This window comes from Cricetulus griseus, chromosome X (assembly GCF_003668045.3).
Source record: "Cricetulus griseus strain 17A/GY chromosome X, alternate assembly CriGri-PICRH-1.0, whole genome shotgun sequence".
NCBI classification, from domain to species: Eukaryota; Metazoa; Chordata; class Mammalia; order Rodentia; family Cricetidae; genus Cricetulus; species Cricetulus griseus.
This window is the reverse complement of record NC_048604.1, coordinates 8,180,634-8,206,247: the sequence shown is the minus strand read 5'-3', so window position 1 is coordinate 8,206,247 and position 25,614 is coordinate 8,180,634. Positions and strand designations below refer to the sequence as shown.

The following is a 25,614-nucleotide window of genomic DNA, read 5'->3' as shown; positions in this document are numbered from 1 at the left end:
CCCTGGATATTCTGCCCACACTCCTCTCCCTCGTGACGTCACCCTAGTCCTGTCCTGGGGAGCCTGCAAAACCTCTCAAATTCAAACTGTTAGACGCACTGCACTGCTGCTGCCGCCACTGGGCTGAAAGCGCGCGCCTAGGCTCCGCTGTGGCAAACGCCTAAGCGACCCGGTCGCTGAAACCTCCCTATGCTATCCCACCCCTGGTTCCCTGCAGCGCAGCTCCTTTCTACTCCAATCCTTTTTTTCCTCTCTGACCCTCAGCGGGATTTAAAATTTCTGCGCACCCCCTCCCCAATCAAATTAAATCAACCAACAAAAAGCAGAGCATCCTCCTGCAAGCGGCTTCTCCTTTTACTTTGCTCTCCCTCTCTTCCCAAAGATGCTAAACTACTGGTGGATTGAAGAGGAAGGGACTCCTATCTTCTCCTGATGTGTGAGTACCCCCGACCCGGAACTGTCTTTGCCCTCCCATTCTGTCCCTCCTCTAGCCCCCTGACTTTTCATTTTCCCACCCCCTTTTTATGCAGTGTAAAGAAAAAAAAAAGTAAAGCAATTTCTACTGCAAGCCCAAGAAGGGCGATCCGACTGAGTTTTCTTCAAAATACCCCAGGGGAAGAAGAGATGGGCCGGATTTAGTAGGACGACTGGATTACTAATGACTCTGTGGCTGGCTGTGACCCTCCGGGAAATCAGGTGCAAGCATGTGTGTTCCGGGACATGTTGTGTGGGTGGGCTTGGGGGAGTGGGTAGAGAAAAAGAGAAGAAACTGCTTTGCAATACGCAATGATTTCGTTCTTCCTTGCTGCCCACCCCCTCACTCTCCTCCCCCCTCCCACCCGCCTCCTAGCTTTGCCATTTTAATCGGGCTTCCTTGTTTCTTTCTTCCCTGCATCCTGCTTTCTCCCCGTGTCCCTCATTCAAGGTTTGCCTGTAGGTACCTGAGCTGACATCGAAGGTGCCTAAAGATGCTGAGCAGCATTTGGTTCCTCAGTGTGTTAACCGTGGCCGGGATCTTACAGACGGAGAGCCGCAAAACTGCCAAAGACATTTGCAAGATCCGCTGCCTGTGCGAAGAGAAGGAAAACGTACTGAATATTAACTGTGAAAACAAAGGATTTACAACTGTCAGCTTGCTCCAACCCCCCCAGTATCGCATCTATCAGCTGTTTCTCAACGGAAACCTCTTGACCAGACTGTATCCAAACGAATTTGTTAATTACTCAAACGCAGTGACTCTTCATCTAGGTAACAATGGGTTGCAGGAGATCCGGCCAGGGGCATTTAGCGGTCTGAAGACCCTCAAGAGACTGCACCTCAATAACAACAAACTGGAGGTATTGAGAGAGGACACTTTTCTAGGCCTAGAGAGCCTGGAGTATCTCCAAGCTGACTACAATTACATCAGCACCATTGAGGCAGGGGCATTCAGCAAACTGAATAAGCTCAAAGTGCTCATCTTGAATGACAACCTTTTGCTGTCTCTGCCCAGTAATGTGTTTCGGTTTGTCCTGCTAACTCACTTAGACCTGAGGGGAAACAGGTTGAAAGTAATGCCTTTTGCTGGTGTCCTTGAACATATTGGAGGAATCATGGAAATTCAGCTGGAAGAAAACCCATGGAATTGTACCTGTGACCTACTTCCACTCAAGGCATGGCTGGACACCATTACTGTTTTTGTTGGGGAGATTGTCTGTGAAACTCCTTTCAGGTTACATGGGAAAGATGTGACCCAACTGACCAGACAGGACCTCTGTCCCAGAAAAAGCGCAACTGGTGATTCTAGTCCGAGGAGCAGTCATTCAGACACTCATGTCCAAAGGCTGTCTCCTACAATGAATCCTGCTGTCAATCCCACCAGGGCCCCAAAAGCAAGCCGGCCACCCAAAATGAGAAATCGTCCAACTCCACGAGTGACTGTGTCAAAAGACCGACAGAGCTTTGGCCCGATCATGGTGTACCAGACCAAGTCCCCCATGGCCCTCACCTGTCCCAGCAGCTGTGTCTGTACCTCTCAGAGCTCAGACAACGGTCTAAATGTTAACTGCCAAGAAAGGAAGTTCACTAACATCTCTGACCTGCAGCCCAAGCCTACTAGTCCAAAGAAACTCTACCTAACAGGGAACTATCTCCAAACAGTGTATAAGAATGACCTCTTAGAATACAGTTCACTGGATTTGTTGCATTTAGGAAACAACAGAATTGCAGTCATTCAGGAAGGTGCCTTTACAAATCTGACCAGTTTACGCAGACTTTATCTAAATGGCAATTACCTTGAAGTGCTGTATCCTTCTATGTTTGATGGACTGCAGAGCTTGCAGTATCTCTATTTAGAGTATAATGTCATTAAGGAGATTAAGCCTCTGACCTTTGATGCTTTGATTAACCTCCAGCTCCTGTTTCTGAACAACAACCTGCTGCGGTCCTTACCTGATAATATTTTTGGGGGCACAGCCCTCACCAGGCTGAATCTGAGAAACAATCATTTTTCACACCTGCCTGTGAAAGGAGTTCTGGACCAGCTTCCTGCTTTTATCCAGATAGATCTGCAAGAGAATCCATGGGACTGCACCTGTGACATCATGGGGCTAAAGGACTGGACCGAACATGCCAATTCTCCTGTCATCATCAATGAGGTGACTTGTGAGTCTCCCGCTAAGCATGCAGGGGAGATATTGAAATTCCTGGGAAGGGAGGCTATTTGTCCAGATAACCCTAACTTGTCAGATGGGACTATTTTATCAATGAATCACAACACAGACACACCTAGGTCACTTAGTGTGTCTCCCAGTTCTTACCCTGAGCTACACACTGAAGTTCCACTTTCTGTCTTAATTTTAGGATTGCTTGTTGTTTTCATCCTGTCTGTCTGTTTTGGGGCGGGGTTGTTCGTCTTTGTTCTGAAACGTCGAAAGGGGGTGCCAACTGTTCCCAGGAGTGCCAACAACTTAGATGTAAGTTCCTTCCACTTACAATATGGGTCTTACAACACAGAAACAAATGACAAAGCTGATGGTCACGTCTATAACTACATCCCCCCACCTGTGGGTCAGATGTGCCAAAACCCCATCTACATGCAAAAGGAAGGAGACCCAGTAGCCTATTACAGAAACCTGCAGGATTTCAGCTATGGCAACCTGGAGGAGAAAAAAGAAGAACCAGCCACACTTGCTTATACAATAAGTGCCACTGAGTTGCTGGAAAAGCAGACCACACCAAGAGAGCCTGAGCTGCTGTATCAGAATATCGCTGAGCGAGTTAAGGAACTCCCCAGTGCAGGCCTAGTCCACTATAACTTTTGTACCTTACCTAAAAGGCAGTTTGCCCCTTCATATGAGTCTCGACGCCAAAACCAAGACAGAATCAATAAAACCGTTTTATATGGGACGCCCAGAAAATGCTTTGTGGGGCAGTCAAAGCCAGACCACCCTTTACTGCAAGCTAAGCCGCAATCAGAACCAGACTACCTCGAAGTTCTGGAAAAACAAACTGCAATCAGTCAGCTGTGAAGGGAAATCATTTACAAGCCTATAGCATCAAAGGATGCTTTCCAAACTGTTGGAAGCACTGCATTTGCTTTTGTTGTGCCCTCCCTTCCCCAGTGCTAATGGGAGACTGAAAGCCTTGGGAAAAGGGGTGAAGCAATGATACTGCTCTTGCAAGCTTTCCTTTAAATTATTTTTCTCTTTATCTCCCACCTCCACTCCCCTTCCTAGGAACCATCAGTGAACATGAATGTTTCTACACTGCATTTTTCATGTATATTATTTAGGTTTTGTTTCTGTTTTTCTCTCTTTTCTTTTTTCCAGTGTGGGAGTGGAAAGAAATGATAGTGAATGAAGGAATAGTAGGTAAAGTTTTCAAATGGGAATATTTTGTAGAAGATCTCCAAAGATCTTTTGGGACTACAACTTCTTTTGTAAATAATGATCTGTGGTATTGCCATCTTCAGTTACCAAGTATAGGCGTGAGCATCGCTACTTTGTGTTAAAGTGCCTTTGCACTTAAGTATATTACTTAAATGTTGCTTTTAGCTTTGAAAATTAAAAGTATTTTAATGTGTTGTATTTTTAAAACTGAAATCAATGTAAAATAGATCTATATGTCAGCTGTATTAAGTCAAGGTACAGTTTGCTTGAGTTATAGAAACCAGCCTGTCATCAAACAATTCTAGCTTAGGACTTTATAGACTTAAATGTAAAATATGTCCTTTCTTCTGGGTTTGTTATAAGTGATTTTATTTAAGTCAAGAAAGGGGATTTAACAGTGGACTAGAGGTAATAAGCCACCTCTGTCAGTATTAGCAATTCATTAATAAAATATATTTAACCCAATATCAGAGTGAATTGAACAATTAATGCCCATCCATAAGTCATTATTTTACACTAACATGGTCAATGTTTTAGATTATTTTCCTAATTAAGAGTACATTACACAACTTGTAGTATATTTTTTCTGCATCAAATTAGATATTTTTATATATTTAACTGGAAATCTGTATTTCTAACTTTTTAATTGAAATTAATATTTTTTCTGCCTATTGCAACATTTTCTATAAACACATACCAGTAGAGGCCGCCATACACCTCATTTAATCAAGACACAAGAGCCATTAAATACCTTGAAGGAAGACTTCAAAGGTAAGATGAAAACTTCCCACATAATTTCTCTGCAAATTCAAGACAGCAGAGATAAAATTGCATATGTTACATTTTATTTCTTTGAGGATCAAAAATTAAACACAAAATTCTTTTCAATTTTCACATTTTTTGACAAAAGTAGATTTTCCTCTTGACTATAATTGAAGCGTTAATGAGGTGCTATCAAATCACGTACTATTTGCATCTCCAAATCCATTAATAGTTACCTAAATCACAGCAGTAAGCATATTTTCTCCTTCTGCCTTCTTTGGGCACGCTTTACTTGAAAATATTCTTGTTAGCTTGAGCAAGCCTTTCATTTGGTCTTAGCAGTCAATTATTTTAACTAACCAACTCTATATAACATTTACGAAGCCTTATTGGACTGTAAATAGTTTTTAGATGCAATCATTATTGTATGATTTTAACAAACAGCCTTTCTTTACAACAAAAAATAGTTTTGTTTTGTCTATTGTAAATCCTTATGCAACTGGGATGGTGATCTGCATATAAAGTAGTCCAGCTTTTCAATTCCTTATTAAAGCAAGTGATGGCGTCTGAAAGAAGCACACTGTTTCCTTTTCATAAATAGGTTACTGCACATAATAATCCTTTATTATCATGTGGAGATTGAAGTGGATCTTGATAACTTACTTTCAAAGCTTTAAAATGACTAATAGTACATCACCACCATTAACAATTCATGCTACAGGCTTTCAATTAGAAATTACTTAAATCCAAATCATTTGAATTAATAATTTAAGGTGCAAAATGGACTTTTTAAACAACAGAAGAAAATTGTATCCATATAAAAAAATAAAGGACACTCGAGGGGAAAAAGGTTTTAACAATCTAAAATCCCTGAATATCTACAGTGACTTACTTACATGTTCGCTGTTTGTTTAAAAGTAAAAATTGCCACTTAAATTCATTAACTTACAATTGAAAATGGTGGGTCAAAGTGATCTACGTTAATACAGATATTTTACTTTTCATAGAAAAGGAACTAGAGTACTGATTTAGTGGGACATGGAGATCGCTTCTGGAAACCACCTCATCTTTGAGTGACATATATATATATATACATATATATATATATATATATATATGTATATATATATATATATATATGTGTGTGTGTGTGTGTGTGTGTGTGTGTGTGTGTGTTTCAAAAGTTGCTTTTATAATATTTGGGGAAGTCATTATGAAGGTAAATCAGCATATATCATTTTAAACATAGTTTTTAGGCTTTAACTGTGACTTGATCTATTAATAACATGATTCTACTTCAGTGTTTGTTCTTATTGTCCTGAAAGTAAAGCACCCATTTAATAACAAAATTAGTTCATTAATCTTAATGAAATAAACTTTACTTCTCATTCATTTTCATGATTTCTAAAGAGGCCTCCTGGAAGAACTCAAATCCATAAACTCTATAGCTCAATGATTACTATTTACTTCAATATTTTTATGCTTCTAGATTTTTTATTTACTTTGAGTTTTAAAATCAAGTCTTTCAGATGTGATCCAAATGATTTCATTTAAAAGTATAATAATAACCTTGCGTTTTAACCTTTACTATGAAATGCAAGCATAAGCACTTCAAGTTTAATTAATTTATTGGCATTCCCACTGGTTATATTCTGGTATTTTTTATAGGCTCAAGCACTTTTAAACCTATTTTACTTTAAGATATTTATGTTTAACTCCTCCAGCTGGATGTTTTATATCCATTACTATTTTACAAGCAGATAGTGTGAGCTTAGCAAGAATGGTTCCAGGCCAGGTAATGGCATTCCTAGGACCATGCCTGGAACAGAACTAAATGTCTGGCCCTACAAATGTCAAATAGCAATTACTCTAGATTTTCGTGTTTAGTTAATAGCTTTCATGGCTTCTGCATATACCAGTGGGTAAATCTGTACAAAATTTGCAAAAATACTATTCCTCAGCCTTGACACCATTGCCAAGAATGTTTGGTATGGACTTAGGCCAACCTGTGTGCCTTCTTTCCTCAGACATTTAGTGAGTAAGAAAAAGACTCTTCAATATCCTCTTTGTCCTCTGACTTATAAAGTCACTTAATTTTTCTAAAGAACTATGTATCATAAAGGGCTCAATATTTTACAGATTTTTAAAAGACATGTAATGAATCAAAGAGAGATTCTGCCATTTCTCAAACCCTGCAAATTCTTTATGATACTACACATTCCAGAATCATACTAGATTGAATGCTAGTGAACAAAACCTTCCAGATGGTTCTCTTACTGAATTTGTTTCATTCATTCATTCATTCATTCATTCATTCATTCATTCATTCATTCTTTCATTCAGGCACTCATTCACTATATGTTGAGTGCTCTCTTCCCTGGTGCCTGGATCTGCTGTGTGCTGTGGGGCCACAGATATATATTAGAGAGGATCTCTAAATGCCTCACTCCAATCCTTCATCCCTATGCTCACTGTTACTAAACCCCTTTCTCTCCACAGAACTCCAAAATTTGGCAAGGAGCTTAGTACAAAAAAAGAGAGCTTCACATTAATGAAAATCACCCCCAGATAAGCAGTGGGGACAGTAATGCAATGCAGAAGGTTTAGTTTGTAAATTCAGTGAAGTAAAATATTGGACTGATAAATCATAAGTAGATTGGTTACAATTTAAGTGCTATTAACATCTTTGGAATTATGTATTTAAAAGGGGGAAATTCAACTAAAACAAAATAAATCACAGCAGATTTATCCCCAATGTTATGGCCTGATGATAGCTATATATTTTTGCTATCTAATCTACTTTGTAAAGTTAAATACCAAAATTGTAAATATAAAAAACACTGATGTACTTCAATTTTATGGGATATTCTTGTTTTAGAGGCAATATTTACTCTCTATTTTAGTGGCTTAAGGGGTAATCTTTCAGCTCACATGCCTTTTATGGTCACAATGATAAGAAACTTAATTATGTAAGAGAGATTGAAGTACTTTGTATAGGTCTACTTTACTCCTCATAATGGTTGTGGGGAAAGTAGTGTATAAATTGAGGTTTTATAAATCAAATTGTATTTTAAGTGCATTAAGGGAGCTGCCACTTAAAACTTGGGAATCCCTTTATGAGGCAGAAAACCATTTTATAATGCAAAGAACCACTCTGTTTTGTATGTTTGGATTTTCAATATCAATTTTGCTTAAAACCAAGCTCACATGCAAAATAAGAGTATGTTTTGTCAGCGTTGCGTGTGCTATCCATTTCTTGGTTGCTAAGGGCTTATACTTGAAAGTCAGCTTGCAGTTTAATGTGAATTGAGCTATCTACAATTTTATGATGGCACAATAGCATTACTGAATGTCTGGACTAGCAAGCCCATTTCAAATCAATTGAACACAGGACTACTGCTCAGCAGCCTCTCCCTCCCAAGACCTTATTTCCTTAGAGGATAGACTAGTTCCTGTATTCACATCCTATAAAGTGCTTAGAGATACAGGATTTATAAAAAATAATCTTACTATGTAAACATACTGAATTGCATGTGTGTTGGAAATTTTAGCACTATTTTAGCTTGAAAGTATGTGTACAAATTCTGTTAGACGTAGTTGCAAATTATTGTCCTCAAGTTATTGGAATAAATGGCAAATGAAACAATTTATTATGTAAATAGACTCGTGTGCCAAATAGTGACATTGTTTAAGAAAATAAATGACATATTTTGGGCTGTTAATAGGCAAAATGAAATACCGAAAATGTGATCAAATGATATTGTATTTTATTGGATAAACTGTTTAGTTATTTTATGCTGTAGTTAGATTTCAGTTAATAAATAAATATTCACTAAAATGCACATTTTGGATTAGTTAGAAACTTTTTAAAAAATCTTTTCCTTCTTTTTCCTTTTCTTTCTTTTCTTTTTCTTTTTTATTTGAGACAGCACACTGGTTGTCTTGGAACTTGCTATTTAGACCTGGCTGGCCTCACATTAACAGAGATTTACCTGCCTGCTGCTCCGGAATGCTGGGATTAAAGACTTGCACCACCATGTGCAGCCCGAATGTTTTTTTAATCTAAGAAAAATTAATGACAAATGTGAGAGCTGTCCTCTTTGCCTTGGTATATGCTGTTCCAGTGCTGAGAAATGAACATTTTTATTCTTTAAGTGATTATATGAGTTTCATGTTTGATATAAAATAATATTTTAAAAACATTAATATTTCTATGTGAATATTTGTTAGTATCGTACTTGAAAATTAAAAGCAAACTAATAAACAACAATTCAGCAACATGTCTCTTTAGGCACAAAAACAATATTTACTGACTTTCCAGTCCCCATACAACACATTGCACTTCTACATGGAATCTAACTATTTTTCATCATATTTTTTTCTAATGCCATACATGATCTAACAAATTCTTATTTTACAAAGTAAAAGAATGACTGACCTACAAAAAGAAATGCTATTAATTATATTCCTTAAAATGAGATGACGAGAAATGAGGAGAGAGGAAGAGAGATACTAATTTGTTCCTGTGATTATGGTGCTATTTTGAAAGTGGCTACCTTGACTAGTTAGGTTTGGCTGAGGAATCAGAGCATATCTTCCATATATACTCCATTAATAACTGCGTAACAGCAAATGATTTGAGATTGCAATGGTGAGTATGAGGACATAAAGACAGATTAATTACCTTCTGTTGAGATTGTTAATATATGTACAATATGGCCTGATTATTCCTATACCATTTACAGGGTAGCTGGAACAATTGAAACATTGATATTTGAAAATGTTTTGTTAAAAGATGAAAGTTGGTGTTAGCATAGATTATCCAGTCACTGTTAAATATCAGGAGAAACATGTAAGTATTCATTAACAAGTCCGTATCTGACATCTGAAACAGGTAGAAAGCCATCAACACAGATTTAGTTATTCGTGAATCTGGGCTGGAAGTGCACTGATTTATGTTTTCCCAGGGCAATAGCTTGGTAAACAGTTTACATCATTTTTATTAATTTCATGTTAAAATACTATTTTTCATTTGCAATAATATTTGACATATAAAGAAACCCTGTCCTTGTTATCTGTCATATTATTATCTGGAATTTTGGGACATTTTGAAAATAACAGAATGTTGAAAAAAACTAGTAATCAAAGTTGCTTTTAGCTTACAAACTGACTAGCAGACAGGCAGCATCAGGTAAATGAATTCTTAAAGGATTCCCTCAGAAGTCAAGACTGTTTTCCTTTCATATTATTATCACTTGTTGATAAAAACTGCTTTAAGTGAATGTAACAGTGAATGGTTTACTTGATGCTTCTCACATGAAGACAGAAGAGAAGTTAGATATGCAGAGAATCTGATTTCATAGTATAATAACACGGGATGGTTAGCTGTTTTAGGAATGCATAAATATTCAGTTTTAATGTGTTTACAGAGTATAAGTAACACACAAACACACACACACACACACACACACACACACACACACACACACACACACACACACACGTGCGCGTGCGCGTGCGCATGCACCACCTGAGTATAGAGGAGTAGTTAGGCTAATAGGCAGAAAAAAAAATCAAGCATATGGAGAGAGATCTAAGATCCACTATGGTATTATGGTTTGTCCATTGAATCCAGTGAGTTCAAAGTATTTTCAATAATCAGATATGGTACTGCTATGTTACTGACTGGTGGAAGTGAGTGATTATGTTGAGTAAAAAAATCTACTCTACAAACTTGAATGATAAAGTTTTCCAGAATTTGATTGGCTTTCTTCTTAAGTCTTCCAGATAAGCAATGGACTGTTTGGGGTCAAGCCCTTATCATAAAATACCAATTCTTTCAGAGTAAGGTGTTTTTCACAAAGTGGCGTTTATACAAAATAAGAACCTACAAGTTGTATTTCCTAGAGACAATTCCTAGGATCTTTATGACCTTAAAAGGATCATAAAGTTGCCAGGACAAATCAGTTTTCACTGGACCTCAGCATTCCAGCTGGAACAGTATGGATTGGATGAACTTAGTATCTTATGATTAGTATTTTATAATCTAGGCCACAAAAATGGTTTCTACAGTTGAAATAAAGAAGGGCATTAAGACAATTACTATTCAAGTATGAAAATCTCTTGTCTTACTTTTCACTTCAGTACTCTATTTTGATATAATCCTAATCTTATTTTGTCTTTAAAGGACTCAAATGCATAATTTATATTGATTTAATATTTCTTCTTAAATTTGATTTAAAAGGCTTAACCCCCTTTTAAAACTTCTTCATAAATCACATCATATTATTTATTTGGGGGTTGGGTATTATGGGTTTTCCACATATCTATTTTTCAAGGGGATTATCTTTTCTGTTGATGAATGATTTTAGCTATTCTGTGTGGTGACTAAGCCAATTAAAATCTGAATCCATCTAGGAATACCATGTTATCACATATAATGGAAAACAGTATTTTATCCACTGATTTGTTCATCATCCCACACTTTAGTCAACACTGACAAATTTCTTGTCAAAGAAACTGATGGACCTTTGGACAAATCAGTTGAGCTTAAGAAAGTGAATTATTCATTCCAGTGAGCAAAGTGCTTAGCTGACAAGTGGTATGGGGTCTCTTCTTAATCATCAATTTCAGTCATAGTTTTAATGCTGGGCAAGTGTGTGCCTAACTTGCCAAATATATTTTAATTGGAAACAAAGGAAAAACAGCACCTCAACATTGTACTGTTGTGCTGTCATATTTTTGCAAGGGTGGAAAAAGAAAAAGAAAACAAAATCCCTTCAGAAGCTCTGACTTCCAGAGGTTATTGAGAGTCTGATTATAAGCATTAGTTAATCAAAGAAAAATCCACTAACACTTGGCTCAAAATTTCTTCCTGCTTTGCTAAAGAATGTTATTAAAAAGAAGTAAATTTTCTTTGTCCCCCACCAAAAAACCCTCCAAAATACATTAAAGAGATATTTAAATATTAACTATTTAATCTCAGTATGATCACATTTGAAATATCTAACTAGAACATTTACAGTGATTATTTTTAAATTGTATTATGTAGATGATTTTGTTTTTAGGAAGTTCAGTTCTACTATAGAAACATGAAATAGGAATATTTAAGATAATGTATTAATTCTCTTTACAGATTAAAATGAAGCAAAGCCTTGACTGTGTTTTGTTTTCCAGTCAGATTTCTTGAGCTTCTCGTTAAAAGAAACTTACCAGAATCTCAAATGATTTATAATACAGTCAGTTTTCTCTTGTCACTTGTGCAAGAGAAACCTTTTGGGTCTCAGGCCCAGACAGAAGTATTTTCAATATTTTAAAGCAAGAGTCTGTCTTGATTTCTCTTTTAAATCATGCTGAGTCCTTCTTATGCTCAAGACTGAGAAGAATATGAGGACAGTAAGAGGCCTATCTAGCCTCTTATTCTTACACATCATAACCCCCCACAATAATAATAAGGTTAAACTATTTACAATTACTCATTAGGGAAATGGGAATGTATTTTAATTCATTAATATGTTAAATCATTCTCAAGGTTGAAACATTTGATATAATAAGAAACTATTTTCAACAAATATCACACCTGTTCTACAATACAAAAATTTAAAAAAAATACCCTAAAAATTCTAATGCTCTTTTTGTCTTTAATAAACTCTAGAGATTCTCTTTCCCATATGTTCATTGCAGCTCTTAACTACTCTAACTGGATAAATGCATTTACACAAAAAGTATATGTAATTGCTGGTAGACCTTATGTGGTACCAGATTGTCCCTAAAATATGATTTATGGAGTGCTCACTCTGTGCCAAACACTCAAAAAATACTGATGCATATCTAAAAGAAATCTACAAGTGTTCCTTAAGGCAAAGCATGTATACTGGGACAAGATGCTGGAGCTAATGGAAAATTCACAAGCTTTGAAGTCTGCTTAAAAGTCACCAAGATATCAGGAAAAACAAGATGTACATGAAATACAACTTAATGCCTACCATCAGGGAATTTATAACAAAATAGGACCACTGATTTATGTATCTTTGAAAAGTATATAAGAGGTTAGAATCAAAGCAAGAAAAGATCAATAAGGATTGGACATGTATTTTTTGGAGAAGGCTCTTGGAACAGAGGGACACCAGAAAGAGTCTAAAATTTAAAAGGTTTGGGGAATTCTGAAGCTTGACAATGAAGACAGCAGTGAGCATACATAGAAAAGTGAAGACAGTGATAAGGCAGGCAAATTAGTCTTTTGATAGTTCTGAAAGGAAGATGAGACTTGAACTCAATTCCATAAATTGTGGAAGGTACATTAAAGCAAAACAAAATTATGGATTGATTAATATTTCCATGAGGCATGATAAAGTATTTCATGCTCATTTCTAAAATTTACTTTTGTAATTTTATAAAGATATAAGATTGCCATTTTTATATCTGTGTGCAGAAACCAAGGCTTATGGAGTTCTAGTGCTGACCACAGTGACCTAATGCCTATGGGTAAAGGCCAACTAGTTCAGTACAAGTCAGTACAAGGATGATATGGTAAAGAATAGGCACTGAAGAAGCAGCATCCAGAAATCTAAACTTCAGCTCTGTCAGTCACCAGTTCTGTGGCCTTGATCAAGTCACTTTACTTCTCCGGACCCAATTTCTTCATCTGAAAAAGGTGACCATGATTATCCTTATCTTAGATAATTATTATATTAATCAGTAACTTAATATTTGAAAAAAATATACTATACAAAATTAAATGTGACAAAAGTGTCACCTGAAACCATTTCTGATTATCTTTCAATGCTTCTGTTTTCTAATACACTACTGTGCAGTAGCTTTAATAAAGAATCAGTGAATCATCTGGCAGAAAAGAGTGAGCTTGACATTTGGCTAGAGAAGGTATTGCAGTCCAGGCACTGCTGTGGCCACTTACAACTAAGGGAGTTAGTCTCTGTAATTAGCTTCTAGACAGAAGGTGATGGTGAGAGATCCTTCTTGTATATTCAACCTCTGGCTAAGCTGTCTACAAACTGAGCATACAGATTGATCTTTTAAAGAACCATATTTAGTAACACATGCATCACTTATCATCAGAAGATGTTTAGCATGATAATATTCAGACTCCAAGGGAAAGGCACAAGGTAAAATAGAAAGGCTAAAGAGAAATTTGTACTGCTTTAGCTATGAAAATAGTAATCCAAGGCCACCTGAAGAGGAATTTCAGGCTCCTCTGAAATTTACAAAGGCCAACTGGCTCTGAGATGGTTTAATACCTAATTCTGTAACATGCAACTTATATAACAACTTATAAGGGCTCAGGTTTAGACATTTCCTGCACTTAGCTTAATGTCCTGCTGCCTTGATAGTTAGCAGAGTTACAAATCATTTTTATGACAGAAAATCAGCATACAGCCCAGGTAGCAATGAACTTATGGAAATCCTCTTGACTCCATTTTCCAAATGTTGGAATTATAGGTGTGTGCTACCTCTATGAATCATTTTTAAAGGAGGGATTGTGTTTTCTTTTTGTTTTTCATTTTGAACCAAGACTTCTAAGTTATATAACCCCTGCTGGTTCTATGGCACCAGTGACTCAACTGACCTGCTACATATTCTTACCTAAGGCAGAACTCTCTCTAATAGTTCCACTATTTTATGACTACCCTGCAAACCTTTATTTATTTATGTGAATGCCTGTGTCTTACTTATTACATTGTTCTCTCCGGTGAGACCTTGAAGAAAATGGAATTGTGGATGCTTTGGCTTTCAGGAAGTTTTAATTTACAGTTTATACAATCTTTTAATGAATTCAGAGTCTCCAGTACTAAAGCTGTAAGAGTCAGAAAGGTGGCACTTGTCTGTTTGGTGCATAGCTTGTTGTTATCTCCACTGTATAATGCTGATGAAAGTAGTGAGGTACTTTTGCAGTGTGAGAAGAGTAACTGGGTTTCTGTAGGGTGTGGGGAAATGACTTGGTTTTGCCTGAGTTTATTTCTTAAGGAGACACTTCTGGACTTTAAAAACAGAGAAACAATAAAAGAAACTTTACACTATCCCTGTTCCCTAAGAATAAACTTCCCATGACACAAAATTTCACTCACAAATACTCCCCTAAAAAAGAAAGGATAAGGGGAGTAATATTTTTTTACATTAACATTATGAAATAAAAGAAACCTTTTAAAGAGAAGAGAACTTAGAAAAGTTGACACAGTAATTTAGAGCAGGGGTGGAAATGATGAAATCTTGATTCACAGGATTAGGATATTTCGATTACATTCTATTGCATAATTGTAAATGAAATTGTTTCAAAAAGCCTTTGAGAATTTCTATTACATGGCACTAGATAAGCGTTCATAGTTATTCATAGCAAAGCTCCTTAAATAGTAAATTAGAAAGGTCACATCATGACAACTTTGTACAAAGCAAAATCTCCCCTGACAGCCCTGCAGAGATTTTGATCAAATATTTGTCAGGTGCATAGGAGGAGTTCATTGTCAAACGTCATAGCTGCCTTTGAAGCCCAGAGCATTCAGTATCTAGGGTCCCTAGACCACATATCAGTCTTTTGTTTATATCTGGCCTACCAACTAAAGGCCTCATTCAGTATAACAAATGAGTTATACTGAGAATATTGTCTTGATTGGTGTATTTGTTCTTTTGGATCTAAAAACACATCAGTTATTGAAGGTTCATGAACGCACTGGTTGAACAAAAAAAGTCTATAGACTGTATCTTTAGCTCAACACAAGGGATTATGTTCATATATTAAAATAAAGATACTTAGCACATTGAACACTGATCATTAGCCTAATAAAATTCCAATAATCCCAAGCAGCACAAAAGCTATAAGCCTATGTGAGAGGAGGACTCTGACACGCACTAGGCTGGCTGCTTTGTTCCCTCAATCAGGAAAGGGGTGGGGAGTTAAGCAGCAAGTCTCTCATTCCGTTTAAAGACTGGTCAGATAGCTGTAGATTCAGAAATCCTTGTTCAATAACAAACAATGCTGAATCACAATAGAGACCCACTACAAGACTTGAAAACTTGAAGCATTATGTTTTATATGCCATGTTAATTTATTATAATAACTCTAATGCGTTAATATTAATAGCTCTAATATTGTGTCTAATATTAGACACAATCAAATCTACTGATTTTAGACATAAAATCTATAACCCTTAAATAATGACTTAGGCTTCAGGGTTAATCCTTTCAATAGACAAATAAAAAATGCTTCATACTTTCTTATCCCAAGGACTGCTAGATTAAAAATTGTAATGTGGAGGCTCAGCAATAGAGTATAGGCTTTCTTCTGGAAGATCCAGATACAATTTCCAGCATCCACATGGTAGCTTACAACCATTTGTAACTCCAGTTCCAGAGGATCCAAGGCCCTAGACTGGTTTTCATGGGCATAGACATATATGCAGGCAAAATATCCATACACATAAAATTATTTTAAAATTAAAAATAATTGTAGCTCTTTTCTTCAGTGGTATAGCCATTGGAATTTGCTAATTCTCCAATAATTCTAATAAAATTAAGTGACTCCTACACATACAGACAAAAATGATATAGACATGGGAAGGGAGCTTCTTAGAAAGAGGTGTTTCATGGGGGGTGCAGTAATGAGAAGATAATGGGAAAATGATTAAAGTTCATTATATACATTTATGAAGCTGTCAAAGAATAAATTCACTAACTAAATTAACTTTTAAAAAAAGCCTTGCTTGTTGTTGCCAAAGGCTATTTTCCTCCTCTACACAGTAATGACATTAAAGTCTCCTTAAATTTGTCATCTTGGACAAGACTGGCTCTTGGACCAGATGAGGATTAAAAGTACATGATTCGACAACATGCTTAAAAAACTAAGCTGTGATTTGCATAATTTAAGGGAAGCCTATGGATCAAACTTTAAATAAAATTTCTACAGCTTTATAAATTGTGCAAATAAGTTTTATCTACAGACAATAGTTTATATTATTTTATATTTGTTTCAGATGCCAAAGTTATAATGTAGTTTGAACAAAGGACATATAAGATGTAAAAAAACAATAATTACCCTTCTGGCCTACAAAAGGATCTGGCAATTTATTTATTTATTTATTTTTGGTTTTTTGAGACAGGGTTTCTCTGTGTAGCTTTGGAGCCTATCCTGGCACTCGCTCTGGAGACCAGGCTGTTCTCGAACTCACAGAGATCCGCCTGCCTCTGCCTCCCGAGTGCTGGGATTAAAGGCGTGCACCACCAACGCCCAGCTTGGCAATTTTTTAAACTATACTAGAAAGTATTTAAAAATTTTAACCAATGTTAATAAAACTACGAAAATAAAGGTAAGTTAAAATGAAAATACATTTCAGTTTTTGAAAGAGACTAGAAGCCTGGATTGATTGAATGATTGATTGATTGATTGATTGATCAACTGATTGATTGAGCAACTGATTGATTTTTGCCTATAGTAAAAACTAGCAAGAAGACATGGGGAAAAGAGGATTAAAATACGGATAATCATATTAGTGTCTTCAGGGATAAAGAAAAGACCTTTTCACTCATAGCTATTACACAGGATGACATTTTCTCAACATTTTCATTCATAATGTTTTCTGGAGTGTAACATTTGTCTTCCAAAGTTTTAAGATAACACTCACATGACTATATGAAAATACTTTTCATTTATTATACTTTCTCTTTACACGTCTCTGGTAAGTTTAAGAAGCCTCAATATACTATATAGAAATAAATGATTCCCAAATGTAAAAGAAATGTTTTGAATGCTGACTAAATTCTACAGCAGATTAAAATAATTAACTCATTAACTCATTCATTCATTCATTCATGTAACAGATATTTATTAAACACTATGTGAAACTCTGACTCTAATCCTCATGGAGTTCAGACTCAAGTGGTTCAGAAAGTCATGCATGAAGCAAATGCTAATGAAGATCTGTAAATGTTGTAAATTAAAGCTGCGCAGGGTGCAGTGAAAATTACAAAAAAATAAAAACGGTGCTCACTAGTTCCATTGGATCTAGCTAGGGAGAGCTAGTGAAAGGTATAAAGAGCTAGACTTAGAATTTTGAGTAGAATTGTACTAACTGTAAATATTGAGTAAAAGAACAATAGAATGAAAGCAATTTATAGGTCAGGGTTAAAGTGAAACACGGGCAAGGACGCTTCAAATACCACATTAAGAAAACATGGTAGTATAGCTTTAGAGTAGTAACATGTTTAAGTTTATATTCAGAAATTGTATTTCCTTGACATTGGTAGACTAGGGTGGAGAGAAACTAGAGGTAAGAAAAAAAATCACTTAAAAGAAGAATAACTGGTACACTGAAAATTCAGGACTGGAAGTTCTGATGAGCAAGAGAGGCAAGGAATGAGAGAACCAGCTCACAGTGACATTTGCAACACTAGAAAAGGATAGAGTTAAATTCCTTCTGGAACCTTTGATGTGGTTATCATATAGGATATTCACATAAATTTAACTGAATCTTTATGTAATCGATGAAAACTTGTCAAGAAAAGTAGTAACTAAGATGATAGCATTATTTGTATGGAATTCCAAAGTACCTATTAGAAACAGATAACTTTCTCTTCTTCGTATACAGGGAGGATTGTTTTAGATAAAAATATTGCTTCAGAATGACTATATTAACAATAGAAACATGTACAAAAGTAAACTAATTAGGAAGTATGCATCAGATTATTAGCTAATATTCTATCTTTAATATGGACATATGCTTGGTAACTATATGAAAATGTAAATCTTTATAGAATATGGAAAATACAAAACACACCAACTTATTGTAAAGCGTAGATGATTTATTGAGAATGAGCAGTATAGTTTGTATGTCAGTGATATACAGTGACATATAACACATAGCAATTCTTAGGAAACATTTAAGTTTTATAATTTACAGATTTATAATTTAGTTACAGCTTACCTCCAATTCTTAATTTTGTTCAAGAGACAGGTACATTTCTTACTGAAAGGAGTATCTCATAAGCCTATGGTTCCATTATATTGCTTTATTAAATGATTTATATAACCTATTAATTATATATTCTATACCAATATCTAACCACCTAGACTTGGTAATCATGTGAATCCTGAATGCATGAGCCAGATGGGATTGTGATCCTCATAAAGATTGGGGGTAGGGGAGGTGACGGTAACCAGTATTTAGGACTAAGTTGTTCTCAGTTTGGCTTCTATTCACAGCTGCAGAGCTCCATAAGGAGCTGATGCTACAACCATCTGCTTATTTATTCAAATGGTATTTATTGGGTGCTTCATCTTTGGTGGGCATTATGCTTAGCACTGGGCACATAATGGTAAATAAAAGAAAAAATGCTCTCTTAAGAGATTTCTGTCATTTACTGAGTGAGAACATGAAATACAATTTGTAGAGTGCTAGGGTATGGTTAACTAAAAACAGGAAGTTTCCAAGATGTGATGGGCACTTCAAATTTATATATATGGGCATGTGTGGGGTGTGTATGGGGTTGGTAAGAGAGTTGTAGACAAAGTCAGACAGAGGCACAGAAGGAGAAATAAAGTGAGAAAGAAGCAAAATATGCTTCTCTAGGTTTTGCCTAAATATTATCACATCCTCTTAGTCATCTATGAAAGGAAACAAAGAATGAAGGGGCAGGGAAAAGAAATGCAGAAGTCACACCTCTTTCTGGAAGCCTTCCAATTCTCCACACAGGAAGTGACACTTGAATAATTACAGCTCTCAGTTGTGGACAATCTCTTCCAATTTATGAGTATATTCTTTCTTGACCCTTAAAAATAAAGAAAATCTCACACAATAAAAAATTACTTCCTCCTTTCATATAAATTCAAGGAAATCTTTATTCATTCTGCTTAAACACTCCAACAAAACAGATTTACCAGAGTGCTATGCAAAGACTGGGGTAGGGGTGGGTGGGATGATGACAGTACTTCCTTTTGTGTTCTTATTTATGCTTCTTTTCTTCACCTTTGCCTTCTAAGTAATCAGCCTCATCCTGTACCAAGGCAGAAAGAAGCTGATTACATACAAGTCACAGGGTAATTTACCCTTTTGACCTTCCCTGAGCTCTTATAAATCTCTCCACTGCTGGGAGGCCAGGGTTTTGTTCTTCCCTCAGCAACAAAGAACCATTGCTTTGTAAGCTGCCTCACAAAGCAGCAGAAAGGAAACAGTGAAAACTGTGTATGAAGCAGGCTTGGGGAGACTGACTGACCTTGATCTTTCTGTTCCCACTTTCCCAGTGATAGTTACAATAACCATGCCAAAAGCAACATTGATGACAAATTGCAATGCAGTTATCTTTTGAGTATAAAATGAGGAGGTAGGACAAGTTGATGGCAAACATCCCTTCCAGCTCTCACATTACAGGATTAAATGTCTCAAGCATAATAAGTTTAAAGGAAAATTGAATAAGGTGATGAATTAGGCTGATGTATAAGAGGCACCCTGGTAGATACAACCATTCACAAATCACAAAAACAGAAGGTCTCTTCCTCGAGTTCATTTTCAAACAAGGAAGGTTAAGCCTAAGTTATGTTAAATAAAACAGACTTTCAACCATATTAGCCAAAATGGGGAGTGTTTTGCTCCTCAGGGGAAAGTTAAGAGATGGGCAAATCATTTTTTGCATTCTCTTTAGGTGCTGGAGGTTGAATGCCAGACCTTGTAGCTCTTAGATAAGCATTCTACCACCAAACTGCATTCCAGTCCTTCAGGGTTTGGATTCTATATCCCCAGTAACATTTTAGTTTGTGATTACATGACTGTTTAGAGGACTCCTTATATTCAAGATGTGGGAGATAAGGTTTCCTGAAGTCTCCCTGTGATTTTTTTTCTGCTGGTACTTGCTTCTATATTTTGCTTTAGGATACCATTAGATAGACTCTTTTCTTTGTGACATGAATTAATAAAAATATGATATTGGGGTTCATATTTCAAGCTGAATATCAGAAAAGCAAAGCAGCTGTCCACTATCTTCTTACCTCTACCTCAGGCTGAATGGGCTGATCCTGTCTCCATGAGCTCTCACCAAGCCTCAGAATGTAACCTCTCCTTAGTGTATCTGGAGAATGAATGCCACCTACTGAATAATTAAGACAAGGGTTCTATCTTTTAAACTCATCTAGTGCTGGGATTAAAGGCACAAGATCTGTTACTTTTTTAGACTGGTTCAATGTTGTGTATCCCTGGGTGGCCTTAAACTCTATCGCTTAATCCTGATCCTTAGTCCTAGGGTTAAAGGTGTGTACCACAACCTCCTAGCTTCTGGCTACTGGGATTAAAGGTGTGTGCTTGGCTTCTATGGCTTGTGGCTGACTTTGCTTTCTGAATCCTTAGGCAAGCTTTAATAAATCTTAAATAACACATCATTACATTTCTCTCTTGTCTATTATTCATATGCATCACCTCATTCAATTCCATTATTTCTTTTTTCTCTTCCTGTATTAATTTTCACATGTAAAGGTGAGTTCTCTCACAACTTAATTATTATGATTGGATCATGGAGAAAACATGTTCTTTTAGTAAATTCAATATGGACATAGGCCATAGTTAAAGCAATAAATAATAGTAATAATGTAATATTTATTTTGTACAACAACATATCATAATTGTTTTGCTTGTTTCCATGTTGCACTGAGAATCACATGAGTAAGAATGTGTGTATGGCTCTGGCATGGGATTGGCTTCATTAAATCCCTCTCCACAGGGCTCAGGGAACTCTGATGAAGAGCAGGCAGAAAGAGTCTGAGAGGTAAAGGGGGATGGAAGACACAAGGAAAACAAGGCCCTCTAAATCAGCATGATAACTGCACATACGAACATGCAGAGAATGAAGCAGCATCCCAGGGCCTTCAAGGGTCTACACTAGATGGGGTCCTAGAGCTGAAAGGAGAACTAGCTACATGCCCTTATCCCTAGCCCAGAGGTAATCTACTTGTCAATGAAAATTTAGGATCACCCAAAGGAGTCTCACTGGGGAAACAAATTTTAGGGGTCCTTTGCATATATATTTTGGCTTCTACTTTAGTGTTTTTATGGGATTCCTGAGTGTGAGAAGGAGTGGGTCTCTATTGTGCCTTCTCTTGGGATCTTTCATTGTTTGTTTTGTTAAATTCTGATGTGTTAATTTTTGCTTCATCATATTTTATTGTAGTATATTTTATTGTGTAAAAGGAACTGATTAGGAGTGCTGACCTGATGATTTAGGAGAAATCTCAATTGTAGTGACACCATTTCTTGCATTAATAAACTATCAACTCACTCCCCCAAAAGAATGTGTGCATATATATACATGTACTTTGTATGAGTGAGGACTCTATTTTGTTTTATCCATTGCGGGTAATATTTGTGGTAACTATAGTGTCCTATGTTTTATTTTTATTTATTTTGAAATCCTTTTGTCTGGTTTTCATTTTATTTGAGCATTTCATGCATTAACACATTGTATTTGTTTTATTCAACCCCTACCTCTTCCCCAACTCCTTCTCCAATACCTGACTTCTTTCATAATTGCTTTTTGTGTTAGATAGCATACATTTATAGAGAGGTGGATAGAAACTACTGAGCTCAATTAGTGTGGTGATTCCAATATGCTTAGGGTTGACAAATTAAGATCTGGATCTCATCACCCCCTCCCCCCGCCCCAAACTGGTTATCCATACCTCAGTAGGCATTTAGCTACCTGTAGCCCTTCCTCTAGGGTGGAGCTTTGTGAAATTTTCCTCCATCCACGTTGTCAGGAATATTTAGTTTGAAACACTGAAAAAACAAAGATAAATTCCCTTAATTGTTTGATTTTGTATCTTTTGTCATGGCACTCAGACTTGGCTTTTATGTCTTAGGCATTTACGTCAAGAACTCAAACAGCCACAAACTCCTCAAAGCACTACTTTGCTCCACATTCTGGGAATATAATTCTGGGAGCTTTAACTGGCATAGAATTTTTGCTGTTTCCATTTTTAACTGAGAGATATAGATGACTGAAAATGAGACTCATTTTAGAGACAATATAGAAATCTTTCCTCCCTCCAGTGCCTGATAGCTGTCTCTGAAAGCCTTGTGCTAGTCCAAATATTTATCCAGAATATATGAAGGAAGAGAACTCTAGCAATATAGTGCTTCAGGTCATCAAAGATCTGTAAGATCCTGCAACAAAGGAACCACACTTTTCATTTTCTGGGTAGGACTTTTGGTGTCCTGCATTCTGCCTTTCTTACAGTTTTACTGACATCCAAAACAAACAAACAAAAGCAAAATAAAATAAAATAAAAACATTTACAGAGTCTGGAGAGATGCCTCAGCAGTAAAGAGCACATGTTGGTCTTGCAGAAGACCTGGGTTTGATTCTGAGCACTCACACGGTCGTTTACAACTATTCATAACACCACTTCCAGGGAATTCCATACTGTCTTCTGACTTTAAGAGGCATCAAGCACATACATAGTACTATACATACATGCAGATAGACTATTCACACATAAAACATAAGATGAATAAATTTAAGAAAATTATGCAAATTTATAAAATCCCATGCTTGATGATGTTTGGTATCTATGGAAAGACTATTGAAATCAAGCCTGCTAGGAAAGTGAGAGAAAACTGAATATTATTTCTTGAGATACAAGTAACTTCTAATATACACTTTTGAACATTTTACAAGATGGATTTGACTCTCTAATTTACTTTTGCAAACAGGGCTTGAATGCCTAGTTTTTTTCTGTCAGGTAGTCTTATGAAATGTTAGTGGTTGCTAGTTCAAATGAGATGTTTTTCTAAATATAATTCTATTCTTCCTACTATACCTTTTGCCTGAGTATAAATGATTTTGTGGTCTATTGCAGACTTCACATGTGCCACTGTTCTACAAAGTCAGAAATTCGGCACAATCTGTAACTATTGCAAGATTTGTTCTTTGTTTGTTTATGAGCCACTAAGTGTGTGAACAATTCTTCCAAAAAGCTCTCCATTCAGTGGCACTGAACTTCGGTGAGAAGCCACACTGGAATGGGAAGTTGGCAGTGTTAAGTGGTAGCATCTTGCAGGCAGCATTGTGACATTTACTTTTCCTTAACGGTACCCATAAAAATACTGAGATTAAATTTGGTTTGCCTTTTATTGCTTCTGACACCCTGTGCTGGCTTTTCATCGCAGAAATTGTGTATGAGCACATTGGACGTGGGAATGGGCTGCCAACAGATGAAATAAAAATACTTTCAGCAGTCTTACTGCCACCTCCAAGAAGTAGATGAAAATACTTGCAGGCCAGGGCCCAGATCTACACACTATGTGAACTGGGTGCTCTGCTTAAATATGGCCAAAACAGATAGTCTGAAATTTTTGATTGTTTCAGAAAAAAAGTAAATACATATTTTAGCTTTCCACAACAAGAGAGTAGAAATGTATTCAACATTATCTTGTTAATTTCAAACCATTGTAGAGAAATGTTTGTTTTTGTTTGCTAATGCTCTGTATAGACAGAAACACAGCATGCTTGGAACCAGTTCCACAGGAGTCATTAAAAGGCATGCTGAGAATATGTGCTAAGAATAAGACACAATTCCTTTTGCCTGTTCTTTGGCAAACTCATTAGGAGAAGTGATTTCAAATTCAAAGATATGGTATTGTCAGTCCTTCGGGAAGAGAGAGAGCTGACTGGCAAGAGTCTTTACTATTCCTGTCTTTGGTGATTGTACCTTTGCCAGCAATGGGAAGAGGATATATTAGAAGAAGGGAGGCACAATGAGGGAAAGTAGAATCAGAGTTGGGAAATGATTTTTTCACAGTTTATTAACCATAATTACTATACTTTCAAAATAACCCGTGACAAGGCTATATAGTCTGGGCAGGCAGTAGTGGCACACACCTTTGATCCCAGCACTAAGGAAGCAAAGGGAGGCAGATATTTGTGAGTTTGAGGCCAGCCTGGTCTACACAGCAAGTTCCATTACAGGCTCCAAAGCTACACAGAGAAACCCTGTTTCAAAAAACTCACAAACAAACAAGACTATATAGTATGTGTTTTGCTTTTGTAAGTTTTTCATTTGCAAATGAATCAATGGAAACTGATTCTGGTATCAGAAACACATTAGAATCTTAGTTTCAGAACTTCCTCTGTGATATCATGCGTTTGTTTCTGTATTAGGTTCTTTAGGCTCCCAATAAATATTAAATAGTACCTCACAGTGATAGAAGGGTTAAATGAATTAATATGGAAGTGCTTCAGAGAGAGCTTCAAACCCAATAGGCGATTTATAAACCATAAAAGTAATCTCCTGCTGGGCGTTGGTGGCGCACGCCTTTAATCCCAGCACTCGGGAGGCAGAGGCAAGTGGATCTCTGTTAATTCGAGGCCAGTCTGGTCTTCAGAGCGACTGCCAGGATAGGCTCCAAAGCTACACAGAGAAACTCTGTCTAAAAAAACCAAAAGAAAAAAGTAATCTCCAAACATACAGAGTGAGAAATAACTCAATACCATATACAACAGCATGACCTACTCACGAGAATACTAAGCTAAGAGTTCCATTTCAGTGTGTTTTCATTATTCCTAGACAGACTGCCTATCCATCTAGGCTTCTTTTAACCTAAAAAAACGATTTCTTGCTAAGCCTTAACATTTTACTTGAGTATTCTCCTTTCTATACACTTATTGCCTCTGTTAGAAGAACATGAAAATACCAGTTTTTATCAAGATGAAGGGAACAACTTAGGCTGACAGTGCTTTCCCCCAAGTGCAATAGACATTCCAACAGACACCTAGAAATAGACACTAGAGATCACTATTCAAGTTGTTGGTCAGAGCAGGGTAAGAGACTCCTGAAACAATATAGCTATTATTGTTGCCTTTGGTTGCCTTTGAGGGATTGAAGATAAGTCCCTATTGTTGAACCTCACAGACTTTGGATACAGGACTCAGATAATTTAGCTCTATCTAACATGAAAGCCTTTTTCTGCATTCTAGCTTTCAAAATAACGGAAAATAA

The 25,614-nt window shown here is 36.4% G+C and overlaps 1 protein-coding gene across 1 annotated transcript; it reads left to right on the top strand.

Moving 5' to 3' along the window:
- The first annotated feature begins 968 nt into the window (after positions 1-968).
- Positions 969-3,509, top strand: Slitrk2 (SLIT and NTRK like family member 2). The gene has a single exon (XM_027433360.2). It carries the CDS (start codon positions 969-971, stop codon positions 3,507-3,509), a length of 2,541 nt encoding a protein of 846 aa, XP_027289161.1.
- Positions 3,510-25,614: the final 22,105 nt, after the last annotated feature.

Coding starts and splice junctions, on each gene's coding strand:
- Slitrk2 (XM_027433360.2), top strand. CDS start 969: ATGCTGAGCAGCATTTGGTTCCTCAGTGTGTTAACCGTGGCCGGGATC.